This window comes from Camelus dromedarius, chromosome 31, assembly GCF_036321535.1.
Source record: "Camelus dromedarius isolate mCamDro1 chromosome 31, mCamDro1.pat, whole genome shotgun sequence".
NCBI lineage: Eukaryota > Metazoa > Chordata > Mammalia > Artiodactyla > Camelidae > Camelus > Camelus dromedarius.
The window spans coordinates 19734183-19752380 of NC_087466.1; the positions used below are offsets into that span (position 1 = coordinate 19734183).

Sequence of the window (18198 nt, forward strand, 5' to 3'; positions counted from 1 at the left end):
GCCAATCAGGGTAGCAGCCGGGGCCCGGCGGAGCAGTTGGCTACAGTTGTTGCAACTTTTTTCGAAAGCTGCGTTTCCCGGGAGATCCCAGGCGGTGACAGAGCAGGGCCATGGCTAGAGGTATTGGCCCAGGTGGCCAGCGCCGGGGCAGCTGGGGTCGGGGGTCGCGCTGGAGGTGGGACAGAGGTGGCGCGAGCGGCAGCGAGGAGGCGCTGTCCCGCGGGCTGCTCAGACTGAGCGCGGGGATAAGGGGGGAAGCGGGGAGGGGGGGCTGCGGAACCTTCCCCACCTGGCCACCCCCATGCTTCCGAAGCCCCCGGAAGCCCCCCCACCCACCTGCCTCGGTTTCCCCTCTGTCATGTGTGGGCACCCGCTGGCCTGCCTCTCCGGAGGTAATGGGGCCATATGTCAAAGCTGTTTGGAAACTGAAGCGCTGGGCACCTCCGCGGAATGGTTGTTACTGATACAAATAGGGGAGAGGGCGAGGTTTCGCCTGCCTAGAGCTCTCTCTGGTTGAGAAAGTAGGTGACCCCAAGGCGAGGGCACAGATCGGTAACCTACATGGTGAGGAGCGCGTCGGAGTCTACACCGCAGCAGGCGCCTTCCTTTCCTTCCCCACGCCCTGAGTCAGCTCTGCGCCGCTGGGGCGGGGACGGGCCCCCATGGCCCACTTTGGGGTGAGGCGAGTCCCCTGGCACCTCCCGGGGCGATCCTTCGCCCCGCACCTGATCAGGACTCCTGCCCACGGGAAATGGCTTGCGTGGGATTGTGCAGCAGCGAGGGAGGCGGTGTCCCTGCCTGAAGTTCTTTGCACACTTAATTTGCTGTCAGAACAGTAAGATCCACGTTATGCGGCAAAGTGATCTCCAATCGCTGGTCATTTCCAGCCGCTGTGTCTCCTTAATGCAAAAATTTGAGCGTTATGGTTGAGTAGAATTATTATTTAAAAGAAATAAGTTGAGGTTTTACATTTCCCTCAAAATTCCAAGGTATTACATGTTGGGAGGGATTTGCCTTAATGCAGTATTCTCCCTATAGAGATCATAATGAATAAGGATTCATTCAGCAAGTATTTACTGGACCTCTTTGTTTTCAGCCCCTGCACCCAGTTGCATCATTTACTCTCCCAGCATCCCTTTAGGGTCTTTTGGGACAAGATTTACCCAGATTATAATTAAGAAATGAGGCATCGTGAACTTCAAGTTAAAGAGCTTCATAACTCAATCGACAGAGAAAATTAAGGTGAATATTTTCCTTCAGGAAAGTTGTTAAGCAGCACAAAGTATATTTACTAATATCTGAGTAATTTCTGTGACAAATCTGAATAAAGCTATGCTTCCCTGACTCATTTTTCCCATCACAGCAAAATCATTTAAACTACCTGTTTCAACAGTAGTCAATTAAAAAAAAATAGCCTGCTCTAATTAATCTATGGGGGAAAAAATGAACCACTTTGTTACTGAACCACTTAAATACTTAATATGGGCAAATAATAATTACCACTGAGGGCCAGGTACTTTATTAACTCAGTTAACCTTTACGAACTGTTTTTTTCCATTTTTCAGAGGTGGAAGCTGAAGTCCAAAGTCACTGTCCAGACTCTGGCCATTCTGTGTCTTTACTCGTTCCACTCTACTTCCCTTGACTTATTCAAAGTGAAGATGAGTGTTCCCAGCTTCTGCCATGACAGGCTTACAAATCACCTTTAAAACGTACTGGTTAGAGATTCTCTCTGACTCACTTGACCCCCAAATGAGTAGTCATTTATTTCTTAGGCTCCATTATTCTTGCAAACCATTAAATTGGGCGTTTAGCGTGGTAGATATTGAATCATTTACAGTACTTCAAATGAAGGGTCAGTCTTTTCTTCTAGAAAAGCAGTCTTTGTTCCTAACTTGTAGTACACTTTGAGAGCCTTGCTGAGTCACACAAAGAAAATGTTCAGATACCAGGCAACTCCTCTCTGGTTTTGAAGTTTTACAATCTGGTACGTTTTTACAGCCTTGAGGGTATTGGTTTGAGCAAGGTCAGTCTCTACTTTTCTCCATCTCTGCTCCCACTATCAGATGGCCTCCTACTTGGTCTGCCTCTTTCCATTGTTACCATCTCCAGTTTATTATGCCTCAGCAGCTGGAGTGGTCCCCAAGAACACAGATGTTAATCATGTGGCCTTCAGTACTCCCCCCATCCTGAACCTCCCCTTTGCTCTTAGGATCAAGTCCACAGCCCTCATCATGGCCTTCAGGGGTCTACTGACCTCTCTGGCCTCACCGTGCTCCATCTTTCTCTGTGTTCACTGTTGTGTCTGTAGCATGGGGCTGGGAACACAGTAGGTAGTCAGTAAATACTTGTTGAATGATTGAATTGGTATTTTGGTGTCTGAGTTGGAGGAAAGCAGTATACATTTTTTCTGGTAAAGTACCCTCATATAGCAGAACTGGGTTCAGATCCCAGCTTCTTCACTATTTCAGTCTTGTAACCCTTAGGCAAGTGATTTATCTTTCCCAAGCCTCAATTTATACATCTGTGAAATAGGAATAGTACCTTCTCATAAATGGTTGGGAAGATTAAAGTAAATAATGCATTATTATCGGGCCTAACACAGTAAATATTCAAAAGTGTTAGCTATTAGTATCCTTGTGATTGAATTCTATTTCTGTGAGATCCCTGACAGCATTAAGGGTTTTTATGTCTGCTGATGGCTATATGTATTTGTTGTATATATATGAACACCTCATGTACAGAGAAAAGAAAGTGTTTTGAAACTTATACTGGATGATTTGTGCTACATTTTCTAGGTACTAGAGCTGCAGAATTGAGAGGGATGAGTGCTAGACTTGTATTTTAATGTATCCCGTGCATTTATGGGCTAAAATAGAGAAAGCTCTAAAGTATGTGTGTGTAGTGGGGGGTGGGGGGAGTTAAAATAGTAGAGAATTGGACATAACTATCTAAGAAGCTGCTTCCTACTCCCAAACCATGATTCCCATGATAGTTTGGAAACAAACTACAAACCTTCTCTACCCTGCAGAGGTAACAGACACTGTTTCAAATGGCTCAACCTGGGTGTCACAATGTCACTTTAGAATCCTCTGTAACTCTCTGCATAGCCCCTTGGGTATTTAAACAGGCAGAGTGCCCTACCCTACTGGAGTTAGTGGTTGGGTAGGGATGGGGGGAGGGCAATTTCCCTAGCCCTCCTCTGAAGAATGCTAAAGAACGAGCTGATTTGGGAGGCATTGTCCTGAGCAGTGCCTTGCCATTTAATCCACTGTCTTATCCCTTCTAAGGGGAGGCAGCTACTTAAAGTGACAGCCATTTGTTTATCTGTGGATGTTGGAAGGTGCCCTGGGCGGGGTATGGCATTCATAGTTCTTGGTTGTTATTCGCGAGGATGCTGAGGCCTAGACTGGGGAAGGGACTTGGCTGTGGTCACAAAGCACCTCTGGGGCAGATGCAGGGAGAGATACCCAATCTTTTCCTCCCAGGCCATAATCCAAGCAGCAAGAGCTAGATGCCCCGAGGTGTCTTGTTTGCATCTATGACTTTGCACAAATACAGGGACTCTCTGGCCTTTGGCCCTCAAACCCTAATGGCTACAGCACATTGGTGCAGGGCAGTAAGCTATGTGGAGACACTACAGAGCCTGGAACCCCTGCCTGCCTAGGACATTTTCTCATTGGGGTAAAGGAGACCTGGGTGACTTGCTAAGCCCTTCTGCGATACCATTGGCTCCTCCCTATTCATTTCCTCATCTGTAAACCGGAAGGTAGTGGCTGGGAGTGTAGGCTCTGGGATCTGTTGGCCAGAAATCCATTTCTAGTTCTGAGAACTTGGCCAAGCTCCTCACTTCTCTCAGCCTTGTTTTCCTTGTCTGTGGAAGAGATAATAATGGTGTCTACCTTCACAGGGCTGTTGTGAGGTCTGAATGAGATAACGTATGCAAGAGAAGCACCCAGTAAACATACCATTATAATTCCTGGCTCTATCTCCCCAGGGTCTGTACCGGTCAAGTGCAGACCGCCTCGGTTTCACACCTGACCCGATCACTTTCTAGTTCTGTGGCCTTGGGCAAGCCCCCTGCACCTCCCTGGAGCCTCAGCATCCTCATCGTGAACGGGTTTGCCCCCAGGACCTGGCTGCCAGGGGCTTGCGGGGAGGATTAAATGCCCAGGAAGACGCTCCGTGCGCACCGGCGCACAGAAGGGCTCTCGCCTGTCGCGCTCACCGCGGCTGACTGCGCCTGGCACCGACAGGTCTCCCGAAATATCCGTTGAGCTGCAAGGGAAGGAGCCGGGCTGTTATTATCATGTTTCCCACCCCTTCCTCCCCGAGTGGCTGAGGACGCGCGCGAGGGGGCGCGCCCGAGTCGGGATTCGTCGCGACCGCGGGGCCCGCCCTCCCTCGCTCCCTCCCTCCCTCCCTCCCTCCCTCCGGAGGAGCCTCGCAGCGCCGCCCCTGCCAACCCCCTCCCCGGCCGGGAGCGGACGGTGGGCGGCGGCGGCGGCGGTGGCGAGCGGGCGGGCCGCGGAGGACGCGCCGCCAGCGCCTCCCTCCCTGCGTCCTCGGTCCCGGGCCGGCCGGGGCTGCCGCGGCGCGCGGTGCCGGGCCCAGCCTCGCAGGCCATGGGGGAAGGGGGCGCCGTGGGGCGCCGCCGGCCCTTCCCCGGGGCGCCGCGGCGGCGCTGGTGGCGGCGGCAGCAGCAGCAGCAGCGGCAGCGGCAGCAGTGGTGGCCGGGCCGCGACGGCGAGGGCGCGGGGCGCGCCGCCATGGGCCTGGCCGGGCTGCAGGTGGGTGTGTCGGGCCCGGCCGCGCGGGGGGCGGGCGGCGCGCGGGGCCCGGCCGGGCCGGGCGGCGGGAGGGCGACGCGGGCCCCGGCCCGGCCTGGCCGGCCGGCCCCGGCCTCCCGGCGGCGCGGGCGGCCCACCGCCGCCGGGCCCTCGGAACATGGCTGCGGCGGGAGGCGCCACCGCGGCGCCCGGCCCGGGCGGCCCCGCTCCCCGCCCCGCCGCGCCCTGAGCGCCCCCTCCCCCGCTTCCCCCGGGTCCCCCTCTCCAGGCAGGAAGATGTCCAAGCCCCGCGCGGTGGAGGCGGCGGCGGCGGCGGCGGCGGTGGCAGCGACGGCCCCGGGCCCGGAGATGGTGGAGCGGAGGGGCCCGGGGAGGCCCCGCACCAACGGGGTAAGCAGGCACCCTCCCCGCACTCGCTTGGCGCTCCCCGAGGGGCCTTGCGGCCGGGCGCCCCCGCCGGCCCGGCTCCGAGAGCACGTGGGCGCGCCCGCGGCCCTGGGGCGGGGGTGCGGGCGGGGCGCCCGGCCGGGCAGCTTCCTTTTCTGCTGCCTGCCTGGGAGTGGCGTCCACACTCGCTCCGCCATGACCCTGGCAATGTTCGACCTCGGAAAAGTTTGTGTCTTTATGGCATTTCCATGCCCCGAGACCCAGCCACCCCGGTGGCTGCCTTCCCAGAGTGTGCGGGGCCTGCCCGGGGCCCTCAGGGAGGTCACGGGTCTTGCTGACTTGGTGTTCAATGGCTCACCAGGCAGAAAGGCCCAGCAGTGTTTCTGAGAAAGCCCTCCTCCGGTCTGCACTTACTCAGAGGAGAGGCCCCACACCCAGAGACACCGGCAGTGACCTGTACCGCCCCACCTGCCTGCCCACCGCAATAGCGACCGCCCTCAACGCGCTGGCCCTTGGCGTTGCTTTCACTAGCTCTGCAGTCCCCAGTTAGCCGGCGAGAATTATCAAAACCACAGTCCAGTCCGCGGCCCTGGGAGGATTTAAGTGGGGCCTGGCTTGGGCACACAGAAGGCTGGGGCAGTAATGGCAAGTCCTACCGGCTGACCTCACCACCAAGAAGTGGTCAGTCAGGTTCTCTGAGACCTGTCTCTGTGCTAGAAACTCCTGCCAGGGCAGTCAGCTCCTGCGCAGAGGCCAGCCCTTCAGATCCCAGCCTTGTTTACCCTGCTTGTTCTGACCTCCCGGAGACTGGTGGGTTGCCTCCTTCGTATATAGACCTTTGTGGACAACTGGTTCTCCCCCTGGCCAGACGCCCCGCCTCAGCGACTGGAATTAGAGACCGACTTGGACCAGGGGGATTCTAGACCCTCCACTGCTCTACTGGGCCTGGCTTCCCCTGGTAGCCCAGTTTTTGAGCGACGTTGTCTGTTTTTTTGTGGATTGTTTCCTGATTGCCCCTTCTTTGCTTAAATGCTGTGAGATCTTCTTTTTGAAGCCTCTTTCAGAATATGCGTTTGTCGTTTTAGGAGAACGTGTTTACCGGGCAATCAAAGATCTATACCTACATGAGCCCGAACAAATGCTCTGGAATGCGTTCCCCCCTTCAGGAAGAGAACTCAGTTGCACATCACGAGGTCAAATGCCAGGGGAAGCCATTATCCGGCATCTACAGGAAACGCGACGGTAAGCCTGTGACACGGCCTTGTTCTGACCATGGCTGATTGGGTTGCATCCTGCATAATGATGCATGTATGTTAAGTTTTTATCCAGCCCTCTCACGCCAGAGTTTGAAAGGTTTGAACCATGTTCTGTCTTGCTGTTGAGAAACACAGACACAGGGGAAAGGGTGGCCTTTTCCAGGGCATGTGCCCTGTTGGTCTAACTGGTTCTCCCTGCTTTCACAAGCGTTAGCATGTCCTTCAGGCTTGATTAGTTGCCAGGCTGCAAAAATGCAGTACCTGACCTGCAGTTAAAGGGATTCACAAGTGCTAAAAGCGCAGAAATTATGAGTCTGGGTTGTCCAGACCAGGCCCTTGCACTCCGGCGGAGTCGTGTGAACCCAAGGAACTGACTTCCTTCCCATTTACGAGATGGCCTTGACTTCCGTCCTAAATTTTCTTTCCACTCAAGTGTTCCGTGCTACTCTCTGAAGCAGCATCCTCTGGAATGAGATTTGGAGTTAAACTATGGAGCAAGAAAATATATGGTTACTGAAAATTCTGTCTGGCCCTGTAAAACATGCTGAAACCTCTTAGAAATCTTGCTCTAATCCGAATATTCCATTTTAAAGGGGCAGTGGGGGGTGCATGAGCTTTCCCCAATTCACTGTGCTCCCTTCTAATTAACACTTGCCTTAAAGAAGCAGAACTCTGGCTACCAGCAGCTCCATATAAGGAAGCTTTGTATTCATTAACAAAGTGCCACAAGGGATGGTGTAGCTCAGCCTCTGGGGCCAGAACGGAGAACCAGGGGCAGGAGCCAGCCCTGGGCTTGATTCCCCTGGTGCCTGGGGTGATGTTATTTCAGATGACTTAGGTTCTAATCCTGGTTCTGCCACTGATAAAAGGAAGGGGCGAGGGTAGTTTGCTACTCTTTTTGAGCCTCAGTTCTCTCGTCTGTACAGTGGGAGAGAAGGGAGTCTTATGTTACAGGGCTGTTCTGAAGACCAGGTAAAGCATGAGTGCAGAAAGACTTTGTGAAGGCTGCATACTCAGCCCTTTCCCCCACTGGACCGCAAACATCGCGCCTGCTCCCCCCTGCATCTCTATGCAGGGTAGCACTCACCACACTGGGACTGGGGGAGGAGCTCTCTCCTGAAGGTGGTTAGCCAGTCTCCTATCCCTTCTAGAACTGGGCAGAACATAGATTGTCCTAAATCATAACATAGTACACAAGCTAGGTTGTTTGACTCGTGGTTTCACTAAATGGCGAAAATTAGAATTGGAGGCTGGATGTACATTGGAGGAGACCCCAGGGGCCAGGCTCTTGTCCGTGACTCTCTACCTTTTTCCTGCCTTGACGCAGACTGACGTGACAGCTGACGTCCACGAGCACCGAACCCCACCCACTCCTAGGGTCATGCCGACGTCTCGGCCTTAACTCTCTCTCATTCCACTCAGGAAGGCATGTAAGGGAGTGAGAGTGCTCTGGATGGGTGCTGACATGTTTATTTTCCTCTTCTGTCTATTGAGATATAATTCTGATACCCTGAAAGTCACCATTTTAAAGGGTACAGTTCAATGCATATTCACAGATATGTGCAACCATCACCTCTGTTGTGTCAAATTCTAGTACATTTTCATCACCCCAAAAAGAAACCCTTTATCTATTCACAATCATTCCCCATTCCTCCTTTTCCCTCCAGCCCCAGGCAACCACTAATCTATTTTCCATCTCTATGGATTTGCCTATTCCGGACATTGCATACAAACAGAATCATACTGTATGTGACCTTTGTGTCCGGCCTTATAATGTGTTGGCATTATAATGTTTTCAGGGTTCATCCATGTTGTAGCATGTATCAGTGCTTCGTTCCTTTCTGTGGCTGAGTAATATTCCATCTTGTGGATAGACCACATTTCATTTACCCATTCATCAGCTGATGGATGTTTGGGTTTCCATTTTTTTGCTTGTTACTAATAAGCTGCTACAGATGTCTGTATACCGGTATTTTGTGTAGACGTGTGTTCTTAATTCTCTTAATAGAAGCTTAGGATTAGAATTGCTGGGTCACATGGTAACTCTGTGTTTAACATTTTAAAGAACTGCCAAAGTCTTTTCCAACGTGCACCATTTTACATTCCCACCAGCAATGTATTATTTACTTCTTTTTATTATTTATTTATTTTTTGGGGTGGGGGAAAGTAATTGGATTTATTTATTATTTTTTTAATGGAGGTACTGGAAACTGAAGCCAGGACCTCGTGCATGCTAAGCACGCATTCTACCACTAAGCTATACCCTCCCCTTATTTACTTATTTTTAAAAAGTAAATTATTTTCTGGAAAAAAATAGTTCAACACTAGTGCTCCACAGTTATTTTTAGTAACAAGTCACTTGCGACATCCCTCGCAACATACTGACGGCTGTCGGGGCACCATGCTGAGGACCCCGATGAACACCGGGCTTCAACCATTACAAGAGGGAATTTTTTTAAAAAGAGTCTGAAATGAATCATGCCAGGCAGCTCTTTGGGAAGCAGTCTTTACTGGGAGAGAGGTTCTGTTTTATTGCCTTACTCCTGTCCACCAACGCTGGCCCAGCTCTTTAGGAATCTAGCTTTTTATTCTGGGGTCTGCAGCCCACTTCCCGAGAAGCCACTGATGGAGCCCTCTTGCCAGTGTTGTGGGCCGTGGTGCTTCTGCTTGAAGGGCTCATCCCCCCAAGATGCAGAAGACCTCATGAGTTGATTAATATGGTGGGAGGAATCCTTTCACAATGTGTATGTCAACTCATCATGGTGTAACATTTCAAGTATCTTATAATTTTATTTATCAGTTATACTTCAACAAAGCTGAAGGGAAAAAAAAATGTGGAAGACCAAGAGCTCTGCCTGGTGTCTGGATCAAAAAGTAAAGCCATGTGCTTTTCCCAAGACACCTGTCAGTGGACACCAGGCTTAACAGCCCAAGGGCACTGCTGCCCCACACACCGGTGGCCTTCTTAGAATACAGCTGAGGGCTAGGAAGCGGGAGACAGAGAGTCTGGAATAAGCTTGTCTCTCTCCATCCTCTGCCCACAGAGAAAAGAAACTCTGGGAACGCCATGCGAAGCACCATGAAGGCCGATGAACACAAGATCAAAGACGCCAGGAGGGGTCCCCTGGCACCTTTTCCAAACCAAAAATCTGAAGCTGCAGAACCTCCCAAAACCCCAACCTCGTCTTGTGATTCTCCCAATGCAGCCGCCGCCAAGCAAGCCCTGAAAAAGCCTGTCAGGGGCAAACAGACACCCAGGAAAAAGTAAGTGCCCCCTGGGGCTCCCCCACGCTAACGCAGGGCGGCCTGGTCCTGATGCCAGTGCCAGCCAGGGGGGAAGCCGTCCACTGTCTCAGCCCCTCTCGCAGTAAGGCTCAGACTTCTGAGTTCCCACCAGGGGCACTACTGTCTGTCAGCATCTTGGTCTGGCGGGGTCCAGAGCTCAAGAGCCCCGTCCCTGCCGAGAGTAGGCAGCCTGTCTTTGACACTCGGAGGCCCCCGTGGGCAGGTGAGCCTAAGTGACCCCAGGCCACAGTGGACAAAGGTGTTTAAGTGACATCGTTTCCAAGGAGTCCCCTTCCTAAGGGGTTGTGTGCTTCCTGGATGTGAATGTGGTCTCAGTGCTAAGACTTGCTTCCTCCTCTTCCTTTCCCACCCCAGAGCTCAAGGAAAAACGCAACAGAATCGCAAACTCACAGATTTCTATCCAGTGCGAAGGAGCTCCAGGAAGAGCAAAGCTGAGCTGCAGGTAGAGTCACGTGGTTCTGCTTCCGGCTCCTGGAGGGCAGGGCGGCCCAGGGGGCAGCGCGTGGTGCGCACGGCTGGAGCTGTCTTTGTATCATCTTAGGACAGGTTTCTTGGCCTCTGTGGCCTTGGTGTTCTCCTCCGTCTCGTGGGGTCATCATCACGTGCTAAGTCACCTTGAGGCTTGGTTGAGATGCTTCTCTGAAGGAGCCTTGTCGCTTGTGGGACATGGGGTGGGAAGTCAGGGGTCACCACAAAGGGGGCTTTTCCAGGACTTGTTGCAGGGCCATTGGAGCGTGGTGTGCCAGGCTGCGTGTTCTGCCAGAGGCTTCTTTGTCCAGAAGTTTCTGTGTCTTGAGGTGAAGAGCAGTGACTTGGGAACTACTCACTGGTTAGATGACCTTGGGCCAGTTACTTCACCATTCTGTGCCTTGCTGTCCTGTCTGTAAGATGGGATAATAAACACATGGGCTTGTCCGGAGGATTAAATCTGTTAATGCACATGGAACTCTAGAACTGAGCCAGTGGGCACCAGTTAACTCTTGTCGTCACCTTTGTCTCCCAGGGTATTGTCCTTTCCGAGGCTCCTCTCTGCTCTTTTTCCCCCCGGCCCTGGCCCTGGGAACATGTGAGAACCAGGCAGGAAGGCCAGCTGGGCTGCGAGGCCCCGCCCACTGTGTTTGCCAAGTGCTGAGCTCTGCGGCAGTCAGTCAATATTTGATGCAGTGAGGTGTGGCTGCTGCCTCCCTGTGCAGGAACCCCGGGAGTGGCCTGGCCCTGCAGCCCACCGGCTGCTCCGCTCGCCCTCCCACCCGGGCATCTGGGCTGGCAGAGCAGCCTCGAAGCCTGGGAGTCGTGCTCAGGATTGCCACCCCCACAGAGACGGGGGGGGACCTGGCCTTGTGGGTGTTAGTTAGCATTTCAACCCACACAGACTCTTTCAGCATTGTGATGTCAGCTCTGTGGCTGTACATGTGGTGATCGCTCTCTTTCTCACTTTTTCTTTGACTTGCCAGGGCTTCATTTAAAAAAACTAAAAAAGGGGGTCCATTTTCCCCCTAGAGAGGAGCTTTGGCTTTATTTCCTTAGAAAGGCAGTGTCTTTCAGCCAAGAACAAGCTGTTACAGAATGTTCGCCTGCAGTGGAGGCTGTGCTCGGTCACTTAGCACTGCAGAGGGCGAGGCGGTGCCCGAAGCCGGGACACCGCCTGGCCGCTGCCCACACAGGGAGCCTGGGGTCCACCCAGGGCCACCGTGGGCTGCAGGGTGGGGTCAGCTGAGTTTGCCTTTTTAATTTAAAAAAAAAAACCAAGGACCTTTCTGTTTGGAGGAGTGAAGGCTGCAGTGGGACATGACACGGGTCTACTGAATCTTGCAGCAGATGGGGAGAAGGGAGCAGGCACTAGGTCCCCAGAGCTGGGTCTGCAGGCACAATAAAGCTCGCCCTGTCACTGGATGCCGAGCCAGAGGCCGGGGAGCGCCATGCTTGCCTTTCACAGTTTGTGTTGGCTCTGCTCAGTGAGCACCATGGCCAGGTGGTCGCAGGCCAGGACAGCCAGGCGGCTGTTGGCCGGGGTGGTGGGGCTGTGGCTGGCAGGGCGGTGCCTTCTCTTGGTGGCGGAGGTGAAGCCCTGGGGCGGGGCAGCTGGGCCTCATCTGAGGGGGAGGTCAGGCCTGACCTGACTGCCCTCCTGGGCTGGCCAAAACCGAGGCCCAGGCAGGCGGGGCGTAAGAGGAGGATGTGGGTAGCTGGGGTGGAACAAATAAAGAGCCCTGCAGACACCTTGCCATGGCCAAAGACAGAGCGGGCGGGGCCGGGCCCAGGGCAGGGTCAGGGCCAGGACAGAAGGGTGGAAACTGGGCCTTGGAGAGATGCCCTGTACCCCTCATTTCTTTGCCATGGGGGCCCCTTCACTGGTTGGCTTGGCTGTGGGTGGAGTGACAGCCCGCACAGTGGCAGGGACTGCATTGTTGGCAGTGCCCTGGCCTCGTCATCCCCAGCCCAGCCCTGGCCTGATGTGCAGGGCAGCCTGCTGATTCCAGCTCGGGAGTTCCTGCATCCCTCCCTCCTTCCTGTTGGCAGGCCCTCCCCCTCATGCAGGCCTTGCTCCCTTCCCACTCAGGCCCTAGACAGCCCTTGCCCACACCCCTGCCCACACCCCTGCTGTGGGCTGCTGCCGGAACTCTTTAGGAAGCTCGGAGCTGGTTGTTTGCGTGCCCCAAACCCCTGAGACTCCAGAGCGAAACCCAGACTAGGGCTTCATATTCAGGGCATCTGGCCCGGCCCCTACTCTCCTCAGCTCATCTCTGCCCTGTTCCGTCACAGCAGGAAAATCCCCCGTCGCCTATCCCACTTTCCCATGATGACTCCCATTTACTTCTGCTCGCTGGTCTTGGCACGCTTGTAACTAATTAACTATTCAACAAGGTGGTTGTGCGCTCGGTGTCATTGCTTTGAGGGCTTATGATCGCCAGGTACCGTTCTAGGCCAGGAGACTCCACCGTGAGCAAGATCAGGCCCTTGAACTCATTGAGTGTATATTTAATTGGGGAGCAATTAACAACAATAACAACAATGGAAAAGCAAGATAATTTTGGCTAGCACTCTGACACTGGTTAATAAATCAGTAGGTAGGTAGTTTAGCCACAGTAGGGAAGTTTCTCCGAGGAGGTACCTTTTGAGCAGAGCTTGGAAGGAAGGGAGGAAGCAAGCCAGGCAAATGGATTAGGGAAAGGGTATACCAGGCAATGGAATGGCAAGTGCAAAGGCCCTGAGGTTCCTACAAGCCTGGCCTCTGTAAAAGCCAGCCAGTGTGGGCCAAGCAAAAAGATACAATCTCATTTGCGTTACGTTTTTAAAAGACCCCTCTGGCTGCTCTGCAGAGAATGGGGCAGGAGTGGAGAGGGTTGATGGTCAAAAGCCAGAATACCAGCAAGGCGGCTGTTGCAGGTGTCCGGGCAAGCACAGGCGTGGCTTGGCTAGGGGGCCGCGATAGAAATGGAGAGGAGTGGACTGGGATTTGAGACTGTCTGGTGGACCTCTGTGTGTGTGTATGTGGGGGAGGGGGCTCTGCTGTTCCAGCCACTCCCATATGTGCCGTCCTACTTGGTGAGGGTCCGTGCTGGTGAGTCATGCCAGGTTCCTGTCTGTTTTTGTTTAGCTCTTGTTGGTTCCCTGGTGTCCCAAGGCAGGGGTGGGCATGGTAACAGGGGGGAGTGGCCCCAGAAGAGTGTCCACTCCTTTACAGCTTCTCTGTTCCTGGCATTGTTGACTCTGGGGTGGGAGGCCCTCTCCTCATCCATGGCAGTGGCTTCCGTGGAGACGTAGCTTAGATCCTAAACAGAGATGTCTGCCGGGGCCATCAGATGGGAGGGACGTGGAGCACACACATGCCCCGTCTAAAGGACACAGCCTCTGAGCAGCCCTCGCTGATTTTATATGAAGTCAGATTTCTGGTTTTTAGATGTCAGTGATTCAGATGTTTTTTTAAAACACTGCATGGGCCATACAGAACACAGCAACAAGCCTGCTTCTGCCCTTGGGCCACCTCTGTGTCCCTCCTGGTCCAGTTGAGCCCCAGGCAATGAGCTGTCCCCCTAGACGGGCAATGAGGGGAGGATGGGATCTGGGGAGCCTAGGCATCTTTGGGGACTGATGCCACAGAGGACAACTGGGCAGCCCGGAGAGCCAGGGCTATAGGAACAGGCCAGCGGAGGATGCTGATGCTCTTGTTTCTTCTTTCTTCCCCACCCAGTCTGAAGAAAGGAAAAGAATAGATGAGCTGATTGAAAGCGGGAAGGAAGAAGGAATGAAGGTAATTACGGGGCAGCAGGGCCGGCTGCAGGGAGGCGCAGGCCGTGAAGTCACAGCTTCCCTCGTGCTGCTTTAACCCTCTGATGGTCACTGTGACTAGGCAGGCTGCTTCAGGTTGTCAGAGGCCAGACGCTCAAACTGTCGTTAAGGGAATGCCTCACGAAGGACATAGAGCGGGCTTTGTATGTCAGATGTTATCCTGAGGAAGCTTCTAAAATTATGATGAAATACGTATGACATAAAATTGACCACTGTAACCATTTGTTAAGTATTCAGTTCAGCGGCATTAAGTACACTCTACATTCACAGTGTGGTACAAGCATCGTTTCTGTCTAGTTTCAGAACTTCTTCGTCCTCCCAAGCAGAAGCCCGGTGAGAGCACAGTCACTCTCATTCCCGTCCCCCAGCGCCTGACAGCCACCCGTCTCCCTTCTGTCTCTGGATTTGCCTGTTCTGGGCATTTCATACACATGGCGTCAGAGAATGTGAAGCCTGTTGTATCTGGCTTCTTTCATTTAGCATGAGGCCTGGGGAAACTTTTAAAAGGATAAAGATAATTTTTTTCTAAACTGCTTTGCTGGGAAATGGCCCTGCCCAGGAGATTTGCTTTCCTCTTGGTATATTTTGGACACATTGGGTGGATGAGGCGGAGTCACTGCGCAGCGGTGGCCGGGTCGATCTGGCTTGGGGCCCTGAGTTGGAAATCTCAGCTTCCACCCGCCATCTAGAGGGATCTGAGTTTAAGTCTGGGCCTCTCAAGCAATCATCCCCCACCAATCTCCACTTATAATGGAGTGAGGAGAAACCCGGGAGGTCAGTGATGGAGTAATGGAGAGACTCGGAACACTGGGTCCTGCTGCTCCCCTAGAGGGGCTGAGATGGCGTCAGAGCTTGTGCTGCGTCACTCCCTACCTGCGTGGAAGCTCTCTAAGCCCATTTTCTCATCTGCAAAATGGGGGGACGGCAGCCAGGTAGCAGATCGCAAGAGGACCCCGGGTAACAGCGCTCTGCAGATGGGCACAAGGGAACCCCTTGGGGTGATGGTATGTGGCAATAGCCGCACGGCTGGGTGCATTTAATCATCCCCATCGAACTGTACGTGTTAAATGAGTGAATTTTATGGCCTACCTCACTAAAGCTGTTTAAGGAACGCAGTGCAGGCCTCTGGCACCCTGGCAGCTGGCCATGCTCGGCGGCATTTGTTGCTATTATGAACCAACGCTCTGTCTCGGCGCCTCCCAACAGATTGACCTCATCGATGGCAAAGGCAGGGGCGTGATTGCCACCAAGCAGTTCTCCCGGGGCGAGTTTGTGGTGGAATACCACGGGGACCTCATTGAGATCACCGACGCCAAGAAGCGGGAGGCTCTTTACGCACAAGACCCCTCCACGGGCTGCTACATGTACTATTTTCAGTATCTGAGCAAAACCTACTGGTAAGCCTGCTAGTGCTCCGAGTGGCGTTTCCCCAGCCTGGCGTAGGTCCAGCCAGAGAGCCCCCGAGGGCATCCTGGCTCTGCCACTCCCACTTCTTGTGTAGTTCTTGCTACCTAACCAGTTTTCAAAGCTGTGATGTAGCTCTCCCCGCTTCCTATTTTTACTTTGGGGGATCGGAGTGGTCCAGGATGCCACCTCGTCGGACAAGAGGTGGACCAGTCATGTAAAAGCCTGCGTGGGGGGCTCACCTGGCCGCTCCCTCTCCGGGCACTTGGCCACAGCAGCTCTGGGAATCACTGACTTTTCTGTTCTCCATGTGGCAGTGTCATTGATTGTTCTTTTAATAGACTGTATTTTTCAGAACAGTTTTAGGTTCCCAGCAAAACTGAGTGGAAAGTACAGAGTTCCCACCTGTCCCCGCACAGCCTCCCCCAGTATCAGCACGGTTGATTTTTGTTCATTTGTTTATTACACACAACTCCACAGTTGCCTCCCGTGCCGCCACAAAGAGCCTTTTGCGTTCCCCTCTGCAGCCGCCCCCGCCTCAGACACCCCACTCAGCGCCTCCGCAGACTCCTAAAGATATTTTTTCGAGTCGAATTGCTCTCCCAGAGACGGGGCTGTAAATCACCATCACCCCAGAGTGGAGAGCAAGCGAGACTCTGGCTAGGTTCAGAAGCTTTTTTATCAATTTAACCCTCCGTCTCCCTCCCTCCCTCCCTCCCTCCCCGCCAGCGTGGATGCGACTAGAGAGACAAACCGCCTGGGGAGGCTGATCAATCACAGTAAATGCGGGAACTGCCAGACCAAGCTGCACGACATCGGCGGCGTGCCTCACCTCATCCTCATTGCCTCCCGCGACATCGAGGCCGGGGAGGAGCTCCTGTACGACTATGGGGACCGCAGCAGGGCTTCCATCGAAGCCTACCCCTGGCTGAAGCATTAGCCCAGCGGCCCCGTTCCCCTCCCCGCCTCCCTTCTTCAATGGACAAAGTGCCCTCAAAGGGAATTGATTTTTTTTTTTTTACACACTTAATCTTAGCAAATTACTTCAGATGTTTTTAAAAAGTATATTAAGATGCCTTTTCACTGTAGTATTTAAATATCTGTTACAGGTTTCCAAGGTGGACTTGAACAGATGGCCTTATATTACCAAAACTTTTATATTCTAGTTGTTTTTGTACCTTTTTTGCATACAAGTCAAGCGTTTGTGCTTCCCGTGCAGTCAAAGACTCGGCACAGGTTTTAGAGGAAAGAGTCGAACATGAACTAGGAAGCCGGGCAATGCTCCTGCCTCCAACCCAAGAGCCAGGACTGTCCCCCACCCCCGCGCACCCCCGACATCCCAGTGCAGGCGGGCGTGAGGAAGACGCCGCCTCGCCATGGCCTGGCTGGGATGTTCCCAAGCTCTTGTTTCCTGACATCTCGACAGGCGCACATTGAAGTGTATGAATATTTTTTAAAAAAAGGTTTCACAGTAAGATAGTCTTCCCCTCTGCTTTCTCGAAAGCTCACTGACCCGGCGGCTCACGGGCCGGGCCTAGAACACTCTTCCACGGGCTGCCGCTTTTCTGGGCACCTCGCAGCATCAGGGCGGGGAATCAAAGCAGATGTGGGCAGGGAAAAGCATCGCTTACCTGGCCCTGCCGGGACAGGGTTTCCCGAAACTGGGTTAATTTCTTTATAGAAATGTGAACACTGAGTTTTATTTTAAAAAGTAATAAAAATCAAAAAGCAAAAAGACAAAAAAAAAAAAAACCACAGAAGACAACTTAACGTGTATATAGGTCTTGAAGTGAGTGAAGTGGCTGCGTTTTTGTTTGGGGTTTTTTTTTTAAGTTTTTTTTTCTTTTTTCCTTGGTTTTGTTTCTGTAGAAGAGATTTGAGATGGTACACTATTCTAATCAAAAATAAAGTTTTGTAGTGGGACCAGAAATTACTTACCCAATCCCCCCCCCAACCTCAACCCTGATTATGCTGGGTTGAAAGTTCCAGACCTGCTGTCAAGGCTTTTGTTTGTCAGACCACCTGGTGTCCTTCCTGTGAAAATGCAGCCTTGAACTGAAGGGTGAGCTACATGCCCTGAAATGCAGGGCCCCCCACCCCAGCTGCTGGGGTGCAGGGGAGCGGGCAGGCCAGCGGCCCAGGGATCATGGCTGAGGGTAAAGTTTTCACCTTGACTGTGACAGGAAGAGCAGGTAGCTTCCTCCCCAAGGGGGACCGATTCCCGCTTTCTGTTAACCTGTAGTTTAGGGGCCGGGGCTCTGGAGCCGTGACCTGGGGTCTCCCGGCCCCCCTGCTCCCAGGTAAATGTGAATGGAGACAGGTATGAGAGCCTGTCCTCAACTTTGATGCCCTCAACCCCGGCCTCACGACGGTGCTACCTAAGAAAGTCTTCCCCCAACCCGCACTTGCCTGGTCAGCGGTCAGCGAATTGGAGGAGGATCCGATGGGAGTGTGTAAATGTGAGATAAAAATGTCTTGGTTGTACCTGTTTGTGGTTTAGCTTTGTATTTAAAAGAAAAAAAAAAAGGAAATAAACTTGAAAATTATTTGTCATCATAAAAATGAAACAAAAATTAAAATATTTATTGCCAGGTGAGGCTACCTGTGTCATTCTGGGTTTTTTTTTACAGGGCAGAGGTAGAAAAAAGTAAGGTTGGATTTTCTGTTTTCTTTATTTTACAAAAGGGCCACACACCAGTGTGAGTTTTGCTGAATGTCTTCCTAGGGGACAGTTTCTTCATTTGTATAATGGGGGTCAGAGGTTG

At 53.0% G+C, this 18198-nt stretch overlaps 1 protein-coding gene across 4 annotated transcripts; it reads left to right on the top strand.

Moving 5' to 3' along the window:
* Positions 1 to 58: 58 nt before the first annotated feature.
* KMT5A (lysine methyltransferase 5A) lies at positions 59 to 18031 on the top strand. 4 transcript variants are annotated; one of them, XM_064481281.1, is made up of 8 exons: positions 59 to 120; positions 5059 to 5180; positions 6263 to 6419; positions 9478 to 9697; positions 10094 to 10181; positions 13932 to 13991; positions 15236 to 15426; positions 16163 to 18031. In XM_064481281.1, exons 1-8 carry the CDS (start codon positions 111 to 113, stop codon positions 16371 to 16373), a joined length of 1059 nt encoding a protein of 352 aa, XP_064337351.1. In that variant the 5' UTR covers positions 59 to 110; the 3' UTR covers positions 16374 to 18031. The 4 variants fall into 4 exon arrangements, with proteins under 4 accessions (XP_064337351.1, XP_064337350.1, XP_064337352.1 ...); XM_064481282.1 differs by lacking the exon at positions 59 to 120 and adding an exon at positions 4750 to 4790; XM_064481280.1 differs by lacking the exons at positions 59 to 120; positions 5059 to 5180 and adding an exon at positions 4730 to 4790.
* The last annotated feature ends 167 nt before the right edge of the window (positions 18032 to 18198 follow it).